Below are 17,265 nucleotides of genomic sequence, written 5' to 3'. Positions count from 1 at the left end.
AACACACACACATAAACGCACTCAACATGTACCCAAACATCCCAGCATGCCAAATAGCAGCCCTTCTGCTCTCCTTCCTTCCAGGCATCATACCTGAGGGGTGCAGCTGCTGATGGGTCTGATCTCGTTGCTGAGCGGTGCCATCGAGACCAGCAGCTTGTAGTTCTTGTTGAGGACGCGGCTGCAGGTGGCCTGGTCTAGACCCAGCAGGCTCTCACAGCGCAACATGTCCAAGGGGAAACCTAGTGAGAGGAAAAAAAGGAGAAAATCCTGACTTACTTCCTAAACAGGCTAATGCAAATGTTTATGCGCATTAAATTTGTAGTGTTGTCTCAAAGGATAGAGTATTTCTTAAAGCCACAGCAAAAAAGTTGCACTGCACCGGCCTGTTATGATGAACTGGGAGCTATGTTCCAACCATGCCCTGTCATCATGCGCTGCGGGTAGTGATTAAAATAATGGAATTGCAGATATAAATGAGCAAAATAAGAGTTGGCCTTGTAGGGTAGCTGGGCTCAGCTGTATAGATAGGGTGATGAGCTTGGAAATGGAGCAGAGGGCATCTGATTAGGATGCCTCCTGACTGTTCTTCTTTGGAGATTTTCCAGATGCATCCAGCTGGGCTGAGACCTGGAGTTTTTCAGAACATGCTCGAGGGATTATATCTCTCATCTGGCCCAGGAATACCTTAGAAACCATAGGCTGAAGGATCTTTTTATCTAATCTTCAGTGAAAAAACTGGTAATCATGTGTCCTAAAATGTTAACTATTCCTTTGAAAAAAAAAGGGCTTGAATAATTATTTCTAAGTGTGGATGCTTTAGACAATAATGTGGTTGATGATTGAACAGAACAAAGATTTTTTTTTCTTGTTTAAGTTTTCAAAGGATATTTTTGGCATCCTTGGATTTAAAATCCTTGTGTCTTGCAGGGGAAACTATTGAATCTAAGAGATGTCTATGACTAGGTCAGCAGACGATCCATGTGCCATAAGACCAATGCACAGGACCAGGTTTGCATCCGCCCAAACTCAATTTACTGCCATGCCTTCCCTCTGATATTTTTTCCTAGCTTTACTACCTTCTCTCTACTGTCCGATCAAAAAAACAAAAAGGCTAGAAATCCCCCAAAATAGATTTTAAAAAGGGGTGAAAGATAAATAATTTCAAAGATGCATAAAGTGACTTATATTCAATTAACAAAACAGGGATTAATAATCTACAAGATTTGCAAATGTTCATTCTGACAGTATCAATTGTTTCTGAGTGTTTTGTTGTAAAAAGTGATTTACCTCCATAATAACTGTCATCATTAATTACACCTGTAACATGGAAAATGGCACACACACTTCAACTTTCTATTCTATTCATTCTAATACAGTTATGAATGGCTGGTCCAATAATTTAAAAAAAAAAAGTCTCCTCTGACTTTACCAAACGTTTTTTTTTTTTTTCTTGGCTTGACAAATTTCCTTCACTTCCCAAATTAACAATCATCATTAGACTCTTTGGGGGATTAGTTTAGCTTCAGCCAGCAGGCTCTTACTGCTCTCACTCCTCAGCTGAGCAGCAGCAGCATGAGGAGCACACAAAGATAAGACAATCAGAAAGGAGGCACACAGCCAAACCAAACAAACAGCATCTGGTGGCGCAATGGAAGCTACACAGAAACTCAGAGACTTGCTTTGTCGATGCTGGAGGACATACTCTCTTCTGCTCCCTCTAGAGACACAAGCTGAACAATACAGGTTTGCTCTGTGTACATAGTATGCCGTTGTCTTCAGTATTTTCTGTGAGCATATTTAAGAGACAGCAGTGAGGGCCAAAAGAGACAATAGTGAGAGATGCCAGCCAAAAGCAGCACAACCAGCAACTTCTTCTTTGTTGAAAAAAAAATAAGTAATCATGTATTGATTTTCTGAGATCACAGAACAAGTCGCTGAATGGAAGACATTTACCATTTTCTATAACTGCAGTGACAGCAGCTCAGAGTACTTTCTTAAATAACAGAGTCAGGATAAAAACATGAGCTGCTGATCAGCTGAAAACAGACCACCAGAACCACTGATGCACTTCATAGCTAAAAGTTACACTGTGTCACATTAAAAGGGAGCTTATTATACTTACTTCAAGCTCAGTGCTTTTGTTTTTAGACCCTATTATGACAGCATAACTTTAATATTTCACATTAATAATAATCATTGTTTATTTATACCCGACTTCAGTGCAGCTCAGCTCACTTTATCTGAAAAAGCTGTTTAGCTCTTCTTCCTGTAAACCATCTTTGTGGCTGACACTTGTAAACAGAAGGTTTAAGAGGATTAGCCAATCAGAGCCAGAGCTGTGTGCCTGAGACCTGATCCCTGAGATGACCACATTAGGGTCATCTCGCCTTTCTATCCCATTATTATGATTTAAGAGTAAAGAAAAAAACAAAAACAAAAGCTGTGTGAAACCAAATATTTATAGCAGGCTGAATTCTGTGATTCTGGCTCACAATGATAATGAGCATCCACCACTATAATTATAACAGTATATGGATGTAACTGTAGCTCAGGAGATAGAGCAGGTCATCTAATAATCAGAGTTTTGGTGTTTCAGTTCATGCATCCCAAAAGCAAAGATACTGAACAAGTTTCTCTCCATGATACTGAAACAACAAAATCAATATATTATAGATAGTAGCTCATTTGTCTCACGATCGACCACAGTTCATAGGTAACTGTCCTTAAAATAACAAAAGTGACCTTGCCTTTGAGCACACTTCTGGATGAAGACCCATTGGATGATCACTATATACAATTTTTACTAAAATCTGACCAACACTATAAGAAGGGTAGCCAGTCTTGTAAACTGGGGATGGACGGGTGACTGGTAACAGACCCCGTGTCCTTGTCAAAGTGGTCACTTGAAGATAAAGGCGGTGTAACTGCATAATTACCTATGTTTGGAATATCAGGTCCCTGGTCCTGAGTGAGTTCTTTGTTGTAGCGCAAGAAGAGAATGGTGTTTTTCAGGGTCAGAGCGTGGTCGAAGTAACGCTGAGCCTCGCCCTCTGCTGTGCTCTCCACCTGAGAGAAACAGAAACGAGTGGAGAAGTTTCAGCTCAGAGTTTGTGTGACTGTATTCAGATGTCTGCATGTAGTGTTTGATGTCTGTACATACATGTGTATTTGTTACACCAAGTTAGCATCCTCTTAGTGTTTAATTGTAACGACAATTTAAGCTAAGGTTTTGATGAGAGATTTTCTGAAAACGAGAAAGAAATTCTGATTTCTGGTCTCACCTTCTCCAGCTCAGCCAGGAAGCTGTCGAGAGTCTCATCCGACAGTTTTCCCACTTCAAACATGGTCACAGCGTGACTCTTGAGGTTCTGATAGCACGACAGCAGAAAAGAATTAGATCAACAGTAAACATCCAATTTTTTTACAAGATAAGTTTTGGTTTTTTATATGATTGACAGCAGTGATAATAATACAAACATAGTCTGAGGTACCAAATTGCTCCAGATTTTGCTACTTTGTGTGAGATTCAGAAATTTAGACACAGAGATTTTATTTTTCCAAATTAAAAAAACGCTCATATTCCAGTTCAGACTGAGGCAAATATCCCTCTGCACCATTCAGCGAGCAGCAGAACTCACATGCATGAGCAACACTGCATTGATGCATATTTTCCTTCTGAGAGATCACAGCACACCCACTATCTTTATCTTATGCTTGTTACGCCACCCTACCCCACTTCCACTGACGTGAAGCCTTCACGTCCACACGCTTTCACTTACCGGCGATAAGTTGCCCATCATCAGGAAGGCTGTAAGGGTCGAGTCAAAAAGGAAGGCGATCCTCTTGGTGGGTGCAGCTGGGATGCTCAGGCTGCTAACGCTAGCTGTGTCTGCTACAGAGACATAAAAATATGCTGTACCACTCATGCATACTGCAGCAAGTCTAACAGCACAGCTAAATACAAGTTATTCTTTTAAAACTCAGGAAATAAACTAGTGTTTTTACGATTAATTGCATTTAGAAGATGAAAACGAAAGCCTTTCTCTATCAAACAGGCCTGATTCACATGGGGATGTGATTGATCAGCAGTCACTTATATGACAATAGCCACTTAAGCAAATCAACAGTGCCACCTTAACATGTAAAACAAAGTTAAAATCAGTTTAAATATGAGAATGTTTTAGACAAACACCTATTAATGTGAGAATGAGTTTCAGAAACATGACTGAGCTTTCTTAGGGATTAATTAACACTGCTGCTTCAAACTTCTGAAGTAGCAATCATAAAGTGCTCCATGTGTGCACATCAGCATTTGCATACACTGCAGAATATGCCTGTGTGTGTGTGTGTGTGTGTGTGTGTGTGTGTGTGTGTGTGTGTGTGTGTGTGTGTGTGTGTGTGCGTGTGTATACAGACCTTGGTCTTCCAGGCTAGTGGTGTCTGTATCTGTGGCTGAGGAGCCTCCCTCCATTACAGGACTGCCCTGCTCCCAGGACAGCAGCATCTTCTGGGGGTCCATAGTGCTCCTACAACAGAGTACATAAAGGACACTGTCACCACACGCACACAATTAAACAACCCTAGTAGTTCATCATGTCCTAAAGCTGGGGAAATTAAAACTCATTAAACATTGATGGCATTGAATTTTTATAAGAATAATGTTGGTGTGTGGCAGTTTCTGGAGTCTCAAATGCTCGAAGCTTCAATTAAAATGTTGGTTTTTCGTGTGCTTAACTGTGTAAATGTAAAAATGTGTTTCAACAAATTGCACTACACTGAGGTTTCAGATGGTGTTTCGCTGACTGACTGATGACAACACATACTTGAGCCTGTTAACAGATGGGGCATTCTTCCAGGTGGGGTGGAGCTGGTCTGAGCTGAACACCTGACCTTTCTTCACGGCGAAGCCGAGGCGACAGTACATGGACACTGCGTTCTGATAAAACACAGGAGAAGCACGAGCAAATGATGTTTGATCCCACAAATAACATATCTGAAACCATATGTACACTTATCAGCCACTTTATTAGGTACACCTGTTTAACTGCTCCCAGTCACATGGCAGACATGTAACGCCTGTATGGAAAAACGTTTCCTGGTCTAATGAGCCTCGATTTCTGCTGTAACATTCAAATGGTAGGGTGAGAATTTGGTGTAAACAACATGAAAGCATGGATCCATCCTGCTTTGTAAGGGTTCAGGCTGGTGGCGATGATGTAATTGTGTGGGGGAGACTTTCTGGCTCACTTTGGATGCTTTAGACCCACTAAGCATTATTTAAACACCACACAGCCTATCTGATTATTGCTGCTAACCATGTCAACCCCTTTACTGCCATTAAGGCTGTTCTGAAAGCAAAAGAAGTCCAACCAAGTGCTGGTAAAGTGTATCTAAAGAAGTGGTTGTTGAGTGTGATAGTGATACAACAGAGAGAGAGTTACAATAATAAGGTGAGGAAAGAAGAAAAGTGGGTTACAGATTTTGCTCTAAAATGTCTTGAGACCGTCACCAGAAAATTTGGTATTTTTATCTCTCTCTTCTGGGAAACATTTCTTCCCGCATGTGCGATGGTGCAATCTCTGATGACGACATCGCCCTTAGCTTTACCGCTGACATTTTCTGACTAAATTTTCTTTTGTAGTACAGAAATCCACCCTGCAGTAGTAAGTGTAACTCAAAACTACGCTGTCTAGGTTCAAGCAGTTATATCCATACAAATTACAAACTTTTAAAGAGTTTATTAGCAAGATATTTTAATTTAGACCTCATTTAACATTTTAATCTACATATCAACAGAAAAAAAACAACAAGCATTCTGATTGTTAAATTAAAAATCCTGAAAAAAACAACTGTATAGTCAAAAAAAAAGTCAACCGTTTCAGTGCAAAGATGGACAAATGTCATAAAAACGTGTAGCCCAAGAAAACCAACCCCCTCAGTTTGAATGGCTTTAAGAGGGTTTGAAATTACATTGTCAAATTATACTGTAAGCAGAGATGCCTTGTGAGAGTCTCAAAGTGACTAAAAGCAATCTGAATAGTCTTTTGGATGATGCTCTTTTAATGCCCAGTAGGACCTATTTAAAAAAAGGGGAGAGAAAAAAAAGCAATTACTGGCTGCTGACTCAACTGGTCTCAAACACTGAAGAAAAAAGAAAGGTAGTACTGTACAGCTGTCTGGCCTTTTCATTATTTCCTCCACTTCTACAGTCATCAACTCGCCATGCTGTTAACTCTTTTACTCAGACATGAGCATAGTGAGCTTGATTGCTTTTCACACCTTTACACCCGAGAGGTGCAAGCTGAGGTCAACTAGTCATCCTCTTATCATATCAAAAGAGGCCCTGGGAGGAAGTTTCTTTCAAATGGCTTAGGCCATAAAGTGGTTATTGCACAGGAGGAAAGTTCAAACTCAAGTCAGGATGGGAAAAGTTTCTGCACAATGGAGACCTCTCAGACATCTCAATCATCTCAGAAGCTACAGGCCTTCTGCTGGAGACTCGCTTTAAATCGCTGCCTTCAACCACTTCTCCTAAGTGCTGCTTTTCAGTTGCACCAATGAGATGGGACCGAGTGATGATGGAGTGCAGCTCTCCACACAAAAGGTCATAACACTGTGGCAGAGTTTAGGTCCGTGCCTGATAGAAAGTGAATAGGAAACTGGGTGGGGGGGGGGGGGGGGGGGGTCAAACCGGAGCAGCAATTCAACAGGAATGATGCCGCTCAGCCCCTCTGGTGGAGTCATGGGTCATGATGGATGTAATCGTGGCGCTCAGGTACACGTCTGCGTGAGTGTGTATCCAAACCGAAACGGCCAAATTGTGCTGAAATGTCTCCTCACTTGGCTACATATTATCAAAACTTTTTTCCCCCCTCAGAGTTAGTCTCTGAAATGCCAAGAAAACAAAGATGCGATGTGATAGCTGCTTATCAGACAAAATGCCATCACCCAAATTTAACAACGTCACGTCCTTGAAAAGCAAATTCCTATTTTTCGAAACATAATGCAGCAAAACATATTTTTCAAAACAAGCTGCTCCCTTTCTTTCATTCAGTATAAACGCTGCTCTGCCATGTGTCTTTGCAAACAAAGAGAAGCGAGAAGTACGTTTAACAAATCTCTTCTAAAGCAACAGTGGAACCGTAGAAAATTACTTCTGCATTTTTCTGTGAAAATTTTGAAAGACATATTTCTCAGATCTACCGTTTCCCCATTTCTCTTCTGAAAAACTGCACTTCAGTTACAGTAGGATGAGCAGATGCCTACCTTCACTAAGTCCAAGTCGATCTCCAACACATTTGCCAGCTGGGAAGCGCAGAGGGAGGCAGGATCAGGAGACAGAAAAAAAGGGTTTGGTTGAAATGTTGATCAATAAACAAACACACACACTCTCTCACTATGATCGCAGCAGCCAGAGGGTAATGAAACACATTTCTAAAGCCTACCTCTGCTACGTTTGTTTGCTCATCGATGGACACAAAGATTTTGTACAGAAGCGTTTCAAAGTAATCACCCTGGACCCGGTTCATGACAAACCCTTCCAGTGGGGGCACTGAAAGACACAAACAGTGACCAACAACTGTTCAGCAACTCTTCAAACACAGAACTGATTCCGTTGCCTTCTTTTTAAATACACTACAGTACTGTGCAAACGTGTAGACTGACCTCCTCATTTCCCATATTGATCCCACACTGCTTCAACAATGTTGAGATCCGAGCTCTGGGGAGGCCAATCCATGCCTGATTGTGTTTCCCAATGTGTGTTTTTCTATGCAGGTATGAATTGCGTTGGTGGATCAAAATCTGATTTATAATTCCATCAAATTACCACGACAGAGCCTCCACCGTGTTTTAAGCCCTCGCTGATCTGAGCGCCACAGACCTGTTCCCACTGATCTTCAGTCCAGTTCTTGTGTAATTTGGCAAACCTCAGCCTTTTCTCCTATTTGACAGCTATCCTTCCATTGAGACCATTTCTGATGAGGCTTCAGTGAGCAGTAGATTTATCAACTGAAATGCCATCTGTCAGGTCCTGTGTCAGGTCTTTGCTGGATTTTTCGTATTTCTTAAAGACATGACTTGAAGATATTGTTCATCTCATGCTGGGCTATGCCAGGTTTTCAACTAATAGTTGTTTGGGAATCATCTTGTTGGTGCAAAAACACTATTTTATGTCTGTCAAACTGTGTCATGTTTGACATTTTTCATTTTTCGACTATAGAAATGGGAACGAAAGAAGTGTTTTTGAGACAGGCTGACAGTAACAAAATAACAAAAGATACAATTTAAAATTAGCTCTTCGCACAGCAGCCTGGTATGTGTAGACACATATTGGAGTTAGATGCTTTTTTGTGCTTGAATGATTCACAGATCAGGTGTTAACTGGCTTAACAAACACAAGCATTCCTCTGAAAATGGTAAGTTATAAGGACTGGAGTGAAAATGAGCAAAAAAGCTGCCAATGTCCAAAAGAAAATCTGGTTTCTTTAAGCAAAACATAAAGAATCTCAGGTTAGCTTAAAACTTTTGCACAGTACTGTGTCTGTAATACCCTTATAACACGTGATTTCAGATCAGTGCAAATTCATTCCCATAATACTTGTTTAGCTTTTAACATTTCAGTTATGTTCAATATTTAGACTGCAAAGTTTCTTAGCAGAAGACAACAGAAGGGATGTTTAAACACACACACACACACACACACACAGGTGTACCTGAGATGCAGCTGTCATCAGATATGGGAACATCTAAGTAGATGAATCCCCGGTTGTACAAACCTACAGCAGAGAAAAAACAGTATAAAATACTCTCTTTGTATATTTGCAGTTGCTATTTCTATGTGGATAAACCTAATATTATGACAGAACCTGTGCAGTTACTGCTTCATCAGAGTAGAATAATATTATGCTGGTAAAACTTCAACCCGATAAAAATCTCATCACAACATCTACACGTATTCAGATTGCAAAGCGTCTCAGTGCATTTTATTCTATTTGATGCCACTCAGTTACCAGCACTCCTGTGTAGAGGTTCATCACACTCAAACTGATCTCTAATTAACATCTAAGTTGCAAGAACACAACCTTCATCCCTGTGCTTCACCTCCGAAAATCAGTCCAACACACTGAGGTAAGACTGAATCTGTTCTTACTATAAACAACTAACAAGATTTAAACATTTGCCACCTAATTTATGGTTGAGCACGAGCAAATAGAACTGAGTATGATGCTCACTTAAGACCACGTTGTACTCCATGGATCCGGCCAGCTGAGGACCAGAATCTATCATCTTATCAATGGCTTTCTTCTCAGAGGGAGAACAGATCTGCAAGTTGATCCAGTAAACAGATGACATTAGTGCACACCTGTACCACAGAAATATACTTCAAAAAAGGGTTAAAAAAAAAAAAAAAAAAAGCACCCATGGTAATCCATCTATACATTATGTGTTGATTTCTGTTTCTTCATTTTTCTTGCGGAAAAAAAGAATTGTTAGAAGAATTGTTGGGGGGTTTTCTATCTTTTGAAACTATACAAACAGGGCAGGGGCTCCTGTCATGAACAGCTGTAGCTTGATGTGATTAATGTGCATGGACTTCAATAAAAGCTGGGAATAAAAAATTCACCAGAATTATTCTCTCATTTATTTTTTAGGTTGAAAACAAAAACATTACACCGGTAATTCTTCATCGTCTTCACTACATTCATTTCATGTTGTTTCTTCTTCTCTACATGCGTATGCTACCCTTCCTATGACAAATAAACATCTAAACAGACAGAATTATGCTAAACTTCCAACATGAGGATCCAAGCTTTCTCATCCTCCCTACCTATGTTCACCCAGGTTTCCTTGGACTGTCTGTACCTTAAACCACATCACTGTATGTATTCAGTACAGTTGTAAAGAGCTTGAGGCAAATATGTGATTTTTGACACTGAGCTTTCTATAAAAAAACGACAGGATTTTATTGTAAGTTATTTAATTGAAGCAGATCAAAAAGAAAATTTCTGTCGCACCCTTATGTCGTCCTCGGTGATGTAGCCTGTCTGTGCCACCCACCACGGCTCCACGGAGATCTCGACTGGTTTGGCCGGCAGTAGGTCCCGTGCTGTTTTCCTGCGGAAGAATTTCTAAAGGTGGAGACAAAGATTATTAAAGAGGGCTCAGCAATTAGCAAGTGAGGTGAGAAAAGTTAAAGATATTAATATTCCAACTACAAAGATGGACAAACTAAAGAAATATCAATTTGCACCCATATGTGCAAACTGTTAAGATCATCTGTGAAGATGATTTTATACTTTAAATTGCAGATTGGAAGACGATAGTATTAAAAATATGAATTTTAAATGCACTTGAACATCACCCATTAAATACATTCTGTACCACTCTTATGACTCATTTTCAGGCCGTTTTTACACCCGTAGTTTGATTTTGTTTAACTTGTAGCTTTTTCCTGTGGTCTGGCTTCATTTGATATCATTTCACAGAGGAAAAAAACTTCACGTGAGCCAGTATGTGTCACTACAAACCATGTGTGACTGTTTAGTCTGCTTATTGATTAGACGTGTCCGGAGCAATCAAAGTAAATAAAGCAAAAAAGGAGAATTTCCTTTAATTCAAGTTGCTAGTCCGTAGTGACTTTACTAACCATCTATGGTACACTGTCGGGCCCCAGATTGCAAAGTATACCTGGCTTCGTTCCGCCTAAATAGACTAAAAACACCACAGGTGTAATAAAACACCTTAAATACATGTTAATGACATCTTACTTTGGAGGACCTGCACTGGTTCATCAGGTCGATGTACTGGTTTCTCCCAATGCCAAGTAGCCTTAGACCTGTGGGATGGTTGGAAACATGAGCCAGTCAACTTATCACAGGTGTATAAAATCAAGTCTGCCTTTACCAAAAATTGTGAAGGAATCAGTTTCCCAAAAGAGCTCACTAAATTTAAATGTGGTACTTTTATTATTGGATTTGCAACAAGCCACTTTCTGAAATTTATTCCCTCCTAAATATTCAACAGTCAGTTTTAAGTGGTATTATTGCAACGTGGAAGTTTTTAGGAACAAGAGTGCTGAGGCACATGGTGCATAAAAGTCACTAACGCTCTCCTGAATCAGTAACTGCAGCTTCAAACCTCCTCTGACATTAACATCAGCACAATAACTGTGCACCAGGAGCTTCCCGGTATGGATCTCCATGGCTGAGCAGCTCCTGTAGGTGTAATGTGTAGGAGGCTCAATACTTTTATCCAGTCTACCCTGGCTGCAATGATTCTGCAATTTTCAGTCTGGCTTCTTGTAATTAGTTAAGAAGTTCGTCAAGAAGGAAAGTTTGAGAATCAGTTCCTTTTTAGTGTTTTTCCAACTTCTTTCAATAAAAGTTATTTCAGTAAAAAAACCTTCATGAGGTTTGTTCAAAGTTTGTGCAAATCCAAACAAATCCCAAACAAGTCCCACACACCTTCTCCAATACAACTGCCTGAGACACACACACACACAATCCAGCCCCCAACAGGCAGACAGAGATAACAAGAGTAAGCGTGTGCATGCATATTTATCTCTAATCAAACGAACACATATTTTCTGAATCTGAGGGAATTCTGGGCCATGTAGCAAAAAGTTTCATGTTACACTAAAATATTCATATTTGTCTAAAACTCCCACCTTGTCCCCTCCTCTCCCCTGTGCTGCGCTGGGTTGCAGGGGGCAGAGTAAAAAGTGCTGGGACAGGTGCCAACGCAAACAGGAACGAGTAAGATCGCAGAATCCTACACTTGCACCCTGCTGCTTCACCGAGACACAGACACAACACACAAACATCCACCCACGTAAAACTCTCTCTCTCACATACTCTCACTGCCTCTCCATCCGCCCACTTCTGCATGACACACTTCCAGACCTCCTCCAGAGAGATTAGTGGAGTGAGGCCCCTCCGAGTACGGCTACGATCGCCTGCTGGCAACCTTCTGCTTCCACGGCATGAAGGTCCTGCACTGCCAGGACTGAGCCACTCACTAGTCAACACCAAAGCCCATTTCAGCTGACAACTAAAAGTCAAAGACACAACCAGTGCCCGTGACTTTTAACTAATTTTAATCAGGCTCCACAGTCATTCCTCAGAAATGCGGGCCCTCAGAAATGAGGCCATTTTTTAGGGGGAAAAGCAATTTTCATTATAATTAAATGGCATTTACACCAGCCAATTAAAACCCCATGGCAATGCTCTGGTTTGGTTATGGAAACACAAAGCAATTATTTAGGTTTGTTATTGAATTTAATAAGCGGGTTACAAAAGCATTCCTGTAATAAAACAACAAAACCACAGCAGGGTTTGGGCTTTGAGAGAATTAACAGCAGTTTTACTAAGAAGCCTTAAACCTCCAATATTCAAGAACCAAAACACACTAAAAACACTCAGAAAAATGAGTCGAGAAAACTGTACAGAGACAAACAACATGTGCTACTCATGCCTAAAAGCCAGGGTGCCAATCTTCATCTTTATCATCAGCTTTTAAAAAGCCAGATTTTCTGAGAAACATTTTTGACACGTTGCTTTAATTTATCTTTCAAATGTGATGTGTTACACAAGCTGTCTCCCCTAAATAGAAAAAAGAAATAGAAATTAAGTAAAATAAACTGCCAATTATTTCTCTTGATTAACTGCTTGGTGTGAAAAATGACAGAAAATAAAAATGTATTCAGTTTTTAATTAATAAAAATGGGGGGGATGAATGTTTGCCAAAAGAAATTACTTACACAACTAACTTAATATCAAAATAGCTGCTGATTAACTTTCTGTCAATCATGTTAGAAATTAATAAGAGATCAGTTTTGGTACAGGTAACACTCACAAGTACAAAGGAACTGATACGCACCAAGAATAACACAGAAAAGACACGCAACCGAAAAAGATCTGTAAAGAGGTTTGAAGGGCCTCTCCAGTGAGCTCCCGACTCTTATTCTCACCCCTAATCTTCCTAAAATCTGGATCCTTTAATAACCATTCAATAATAAAAATAAACAATCACTAAGAAAAAAAAATTAAACAAGAACTGGGAAAGTTGGGGAGCCAGAGACAGTCGAGCCATTTTAAAAGCGTAGAAGAGAAGAAAAAAAACTCACAGTCAGCTGCAGTGAAGTTGGGCAAGGAGTCGTAACTCTTCTCACTGTTCATAATATCCTGGAGGTGCAAAGAAAAAAAAGAGGAGAAAGGAGAAAAAGAAGAATTAAACTAATTTTGTTCTCCCCTTTTTATGTCCCCTGTCTGTGATTAATAACAGGATTAGCAGATCTGAGCAGCCGTGCTAATTTCAACTCCAAGTTTTCATTAAGTGCTTAAGACGGATTATCAGAATATGACATAGCCTTTGGCAATTTAGTGGTCACAATTAAAGCTCAGTCAAGTTTGGTTTAGCGTGCAGCAGAAAGTGGGTGAAACCCCTCTCAGTGAGCTGAAAAATAAATGCTGTTCCTTTACATGTATTTATAGGTTAGGGTAAAAGAACATTAGCCACATCTGTCCTATGAAATGGGAAGTACACTAAATGTGGAACAATCGAATGTGACAGTTGGTATCTGCACACAGAGTTGTGGTAATGGAAATACATCTGAGAGCACGCTGTATAAAGAAATTACACCAACTATGTAGTCAGGCACAAAATTGAAGTAATCAAATTACAAATGCATTATTTTCCATCTCCAGTCCTGTGAACACAAGGGCTCAGTCTTTGCAATCTAAATGAAAATGCCAAAAGTCAAGGAGAACCGTTCTCCCTGACAGACTGGTTCTCTCTGCTTTATCAGTGAGTGTGAGCTGTCGTGCAGGCAAAGCCCAGACTGACTGCAGAGCAAACAGCAAAGATTTTCCCCGGGTGTGTTTGCCCTGGGATCAATCCCGTGCGTCTCCCTGAGCTGGTAGACGAGGCTTTACTAGACGCTGACTGACACCTAGTGCCTGACTGATGCCAGATCTGGGGAACATAGGAAACATAGCATATTATTCTCTAAAGCTACACAATGTCTTATGACGTCCTCAATCTTACCTTTTAGGTTAAAAATGAACTAACACACAATCATTGTAGCCAATGACAATACACCCATTTATCCTTTATGCAGGCTGACCATAATAATCCAGCACATCTACTCAGGTGTACCAAACAATGCCGTATACTCGTACTATTCATGCAACAAAAGCACATTGAACTAAACAGCTGGGAGCTGTGAAAAGCTCAGATCCCTCTACTTGTATTGGTCTTTTGGATTCCTTGTTTTGTCCCTGCAGTTCCTGCACTCATTCCCAGGGATGCCAAAAACTGAAGACATTGTTCATTTTAAATGAGCAGAGACTGCATGTTTTCAGTCAATAAGAAAACCTTTGCCGTTGAACAATAAGTATGTCTGCTCTGTTCTTCTGGGTTTACCTGCCTCATTGTTCTAAAACCAACGGGAACTGACAGAACGACAGATGTTCAGGTGTACGAGAGGCTGTTCACAGAGATTATGATAATGGGAGCAAAGTTAATGCTCTGGTATTGCACTCTTCAACGCAGCATGAGTTGCTTACCTCCATGATTCCTATGTAATACGAGAACGGAGTGACTCGTAGCCCTTTGACCATGATGTCAGACAGGTGGTAGGGGTACAGCATCAGGTGGTCCCGGCTGTACTTCAGAAGCTCCTCATAATATTTGCGCTCATCCTTCCTCACATGGCGCACTGCTCAGAAAACAAACAGCAGTCAGAGTGCACATACAGAAATGATCTCAACATCAACATCACTAAAGTGATTCGATGTAATACATAATGCACTTTATTATACAGGTACATACACATGTTTAGCCACTGTATGATTATTAACAGTACAAGTATTTTCAGTTGTATATTACCTTTTCAGGACAAATATGAAGGATAATCCTATGATCAACACCAAAGGCAGAACAAAACATGGACAGAGCTAATAAGACATCACCCACAGGTGAGTGAAGTCCCATTTTTAACCCTTGAGCTTACTGTTTTTGCTGTAACTTTTTTTGAAACCTGACATAATGAGTGAAAGTTAGTTCTAACTGGGAACCAGAGGACACTGCATGCTCACTCGCTAACTGACAAGCAGGATCCAATAGCCGTGCCCTGGTTTATCCTCCTAATTATGACCATAATTTACAAAATAAACATTGTGTTTTGCTGAATTTGCTTTGAAAGCAGAGAGTGGGATTACAGTTCCATCAGAGAAGTGTTTACTGAGGTCACAGAGCCATGAAGCTTAGTGCTGTTTTCCCATAGACTTTTATAAAATCAGAAGTCTTACTGCAATGATAAAATGGCACTAGGGTATGTTTCTCTGCAAGGTGGTATGGTGAGAAAGTTTTTGCCCATCATCAAGCACTCTCTGGTGGGGTTATATTTATCCTGCCACAAACCGCTGTCTGTCTTTTAATCTAACACTCAAACATCATGTCGCTCACACTGTATGTTTACCACTGCTGTGTGTGGGGGGGGGTAATATTGCTCACCTAGGTTATTGCGGAATCGCAGCTGGTTGCGGATGCTGTACAGGAGCACTTGCTTCTCATACTCGCGCTGAGAGTTCCCCAAACTCTGCAGAGAAAGGAAAATGAACAGGTGAGACCACATTAATGTGCCAGGGGGTGAAACCAAACAGTGCCTCTTTTAAACCTCCTGTTCTCCAGCTGTCTGTGAAATATTTTTCCATACTGGAATATTTGCTGCTATTAGATGTGATGTCATATGTGTTGAGAAACGTGTGAAACCATATTAATTGCAAAGATGCAATGAGGGATTTGAATTTGACACAGGCTAGGAGGCAGGTAATAAAACAAGAAGCATCATCTTGAGCTTGATTTTGCGCTTTGGTAGCGCATACCTACAGCCTACAGCATACTTCTAGTTACTTACAAGGCCAATACACCGGTTGGTATTGGACCAATAATGACCTTAAGCAGATCAGATATCAGCAATAACCTGTCTGATCCTCACTGAACAGTTTATGTGTCAAAGTCATGATGTAATCCACAGGTTTTAGAGCCACGGTAGCCCCTGGATTCATGTTAACTCACACAAAAAATGAGCAAAGATATTTTAAATTAAATAAAAATTAACAATGGAATTGGGGCATAAGCTCAATATTGTATCTGAAGCTGTTTTGAGAGAGAGAAAACTTGTTATATTGTGCACATCAGGCCAGATGTGTACACCAGGGGCCCCTGGAGTCTCACTGTTTCTGATGAGTAATCCAACTTTTCAGAGGGTGCATGAGGATGCAGCAGCTCAAACAGCTCATCCACCCACCTCCTCTTCACCGAGACATGTTGGCGTAGTGGCACAAGAAGAGAAGGGGGGTCATGCATTTTACTGACTAACTGTAACAGCACATTTCAATAGCATTAAATGCACCAGGCACAACTACGTAAAAGCCGTATGTGCGGGTGCCATACACGCTCTAAAATCATGTGGTGCCCCCCACCCCCACCCAATCAAACAAACTGTCATGTGATGCCAGTGTGGCTTCAGTAGCTGGAGTGTAATGATGGTCAGTTATGGCTCCGGCTGGATGGTGAAGCCCCTGCAGAGGACGGGGAGCGAGCAGTGCGACACTGACAGCTGCCAGTATGACAGAGAGCAGCCCCGGTGACATTGACAGGTTCCCCTTGCGGTGTCCCCCCTCTCTCCGTACCCACAGGAAACGTTAGAAGTCGGTACCTGTTTGACGTTAGCTGGGAGCTTGTTCCACGGGTAATTCTGCCTGATGTGAAATTCCACGTCCGTGTTCATCGCTAGCTAGCTAGCTGGCTACAAGCAGAATTCCTCGAGACGATCGGAAACGGGCTCTCGGGAAAGTCCACGGTGACCTCGTCCCCCCCGGACACCCAGCAACCGAGCGAAGGGACCCCCGGTTTTAGGAGATTTTTTTTCTCCAGCGATTATTTTCCTTCACAATAAACCGTAACTTCCTTGTTGTATTTTCGAAAGAGCCGTTCGTCACGCTCGTGGCTACTTTCGTCACTTCCTGTTAAGGAGTGACCGTGGAGCTGAATGGAGCTGGAGAGAGCGGGGTTTCAAATGAGAGATGATGTTAGCGCCGTCCGAATCAATGGTTTATCCTTAAAGTGCGATTATTACTGCATTATTAATTTTTTAGCATTTTTAGCACTCGTGGAGCATTTTCCACCCCCACAGCAGCCTGTTTTATTCCTAATGAAGACGTGAAGCTTTAAAACCAGAGAGTCAGGGCCGTGTCT

The 17,265-nt window shown here is 41.0% G+C and overlaps 1 protein-coding gene across 2 annotated transcripts in view; it reads right to left on the bottom strand.

Moving 5' to 3' along the window:
• The window catches only part of fam91a1 (family with sequence similarity 91 member A1), a 29,930-nt gene extending 12,887 nt beyond the window's left edge, over positions 1-17,043 (bottom strand). The window contains exons 1-16 of one of the 2 annotated variants that reach the window (XM_003444148.5): positions 16,727-17,043; positions 15,520-15,604; positions 14,571-14,722; positions 13,130-13,187; positions 10,773-10,840; positions 10,020-10,133; positions 9,237-9,327; positions 8,718-8,780; positions 7,449-7,555; positions 7,270-7,308; positions 4,827-4,939; positions 4,420-4,529; positions 3,783-3,895; positions 3,285-3,371; positions 2,940-3,069; positions 94-242 (exon numbers count right to left, since the gene is read on the bottom strand). In XM_003444148.5, the coding sequence (XP_003444196.2) occupies positions 94-242; positions 2,940-3,069; positions 3,285-3,371; positions 3,783-3,895; positions 4,420-4,529; positions 4,827-4,939; positions 7,270-7,308; positions 7,449-7,555; positions 8,718-8,780; positions 9,237-9,327; positions 10,020-10,133; positions 10,773-10,840; positions 13,130-13,187; positions 14,571-14,722; positions 15,520-15,604; positions 16,727-16,798 (1,551 nt within the window). In that variant the 5' untranslated portion in view covers positions 16,799-17,043. The remainder of the gene's footprint in view (positions 1-93; positions 243-2,939; positions 3,070-3,284; positions 3,372-3,782; positions 3,896-4,419; positions 4,530-4,826; positions 4,940-7,269; positions 7,309-7,448; positions 7,556-8,717; positions 8,781-9,236; positions 9,328-10,019; positions 10,134-10,772; positions 10,841-13,129; positions 13,188-14,570; positions 14,723-15,519; positions 15,605-16,726) is intronic. The other variant, XM_005478546.4, reaches the window with a different exon arrangement.
• Positions 17,044-17,265: the final 222 nt, after the last annotated feature.

The sequence above is a fragment of the Oreochromis niloticus genome, linkage group LG22, assembly GCF_001858045.2.
Source record: "Oreochromis niloticus isolate F11D_XX linkage group LG22, O_niloticus_UMD_NMBU, whole genome shotgun sequence".
Lineage (NCBI taxonomy): Eukaryota > Metazoa > Chordata > Actinopteri > Cichliformes > Cichlidae > Oreochromis > Oreochromis niloticus.
The sequence above is the reverse complement of the archived record's forward strand: the minus strand, read 5'-3'. Positions and strand labels throughout refer to the sequence as shown.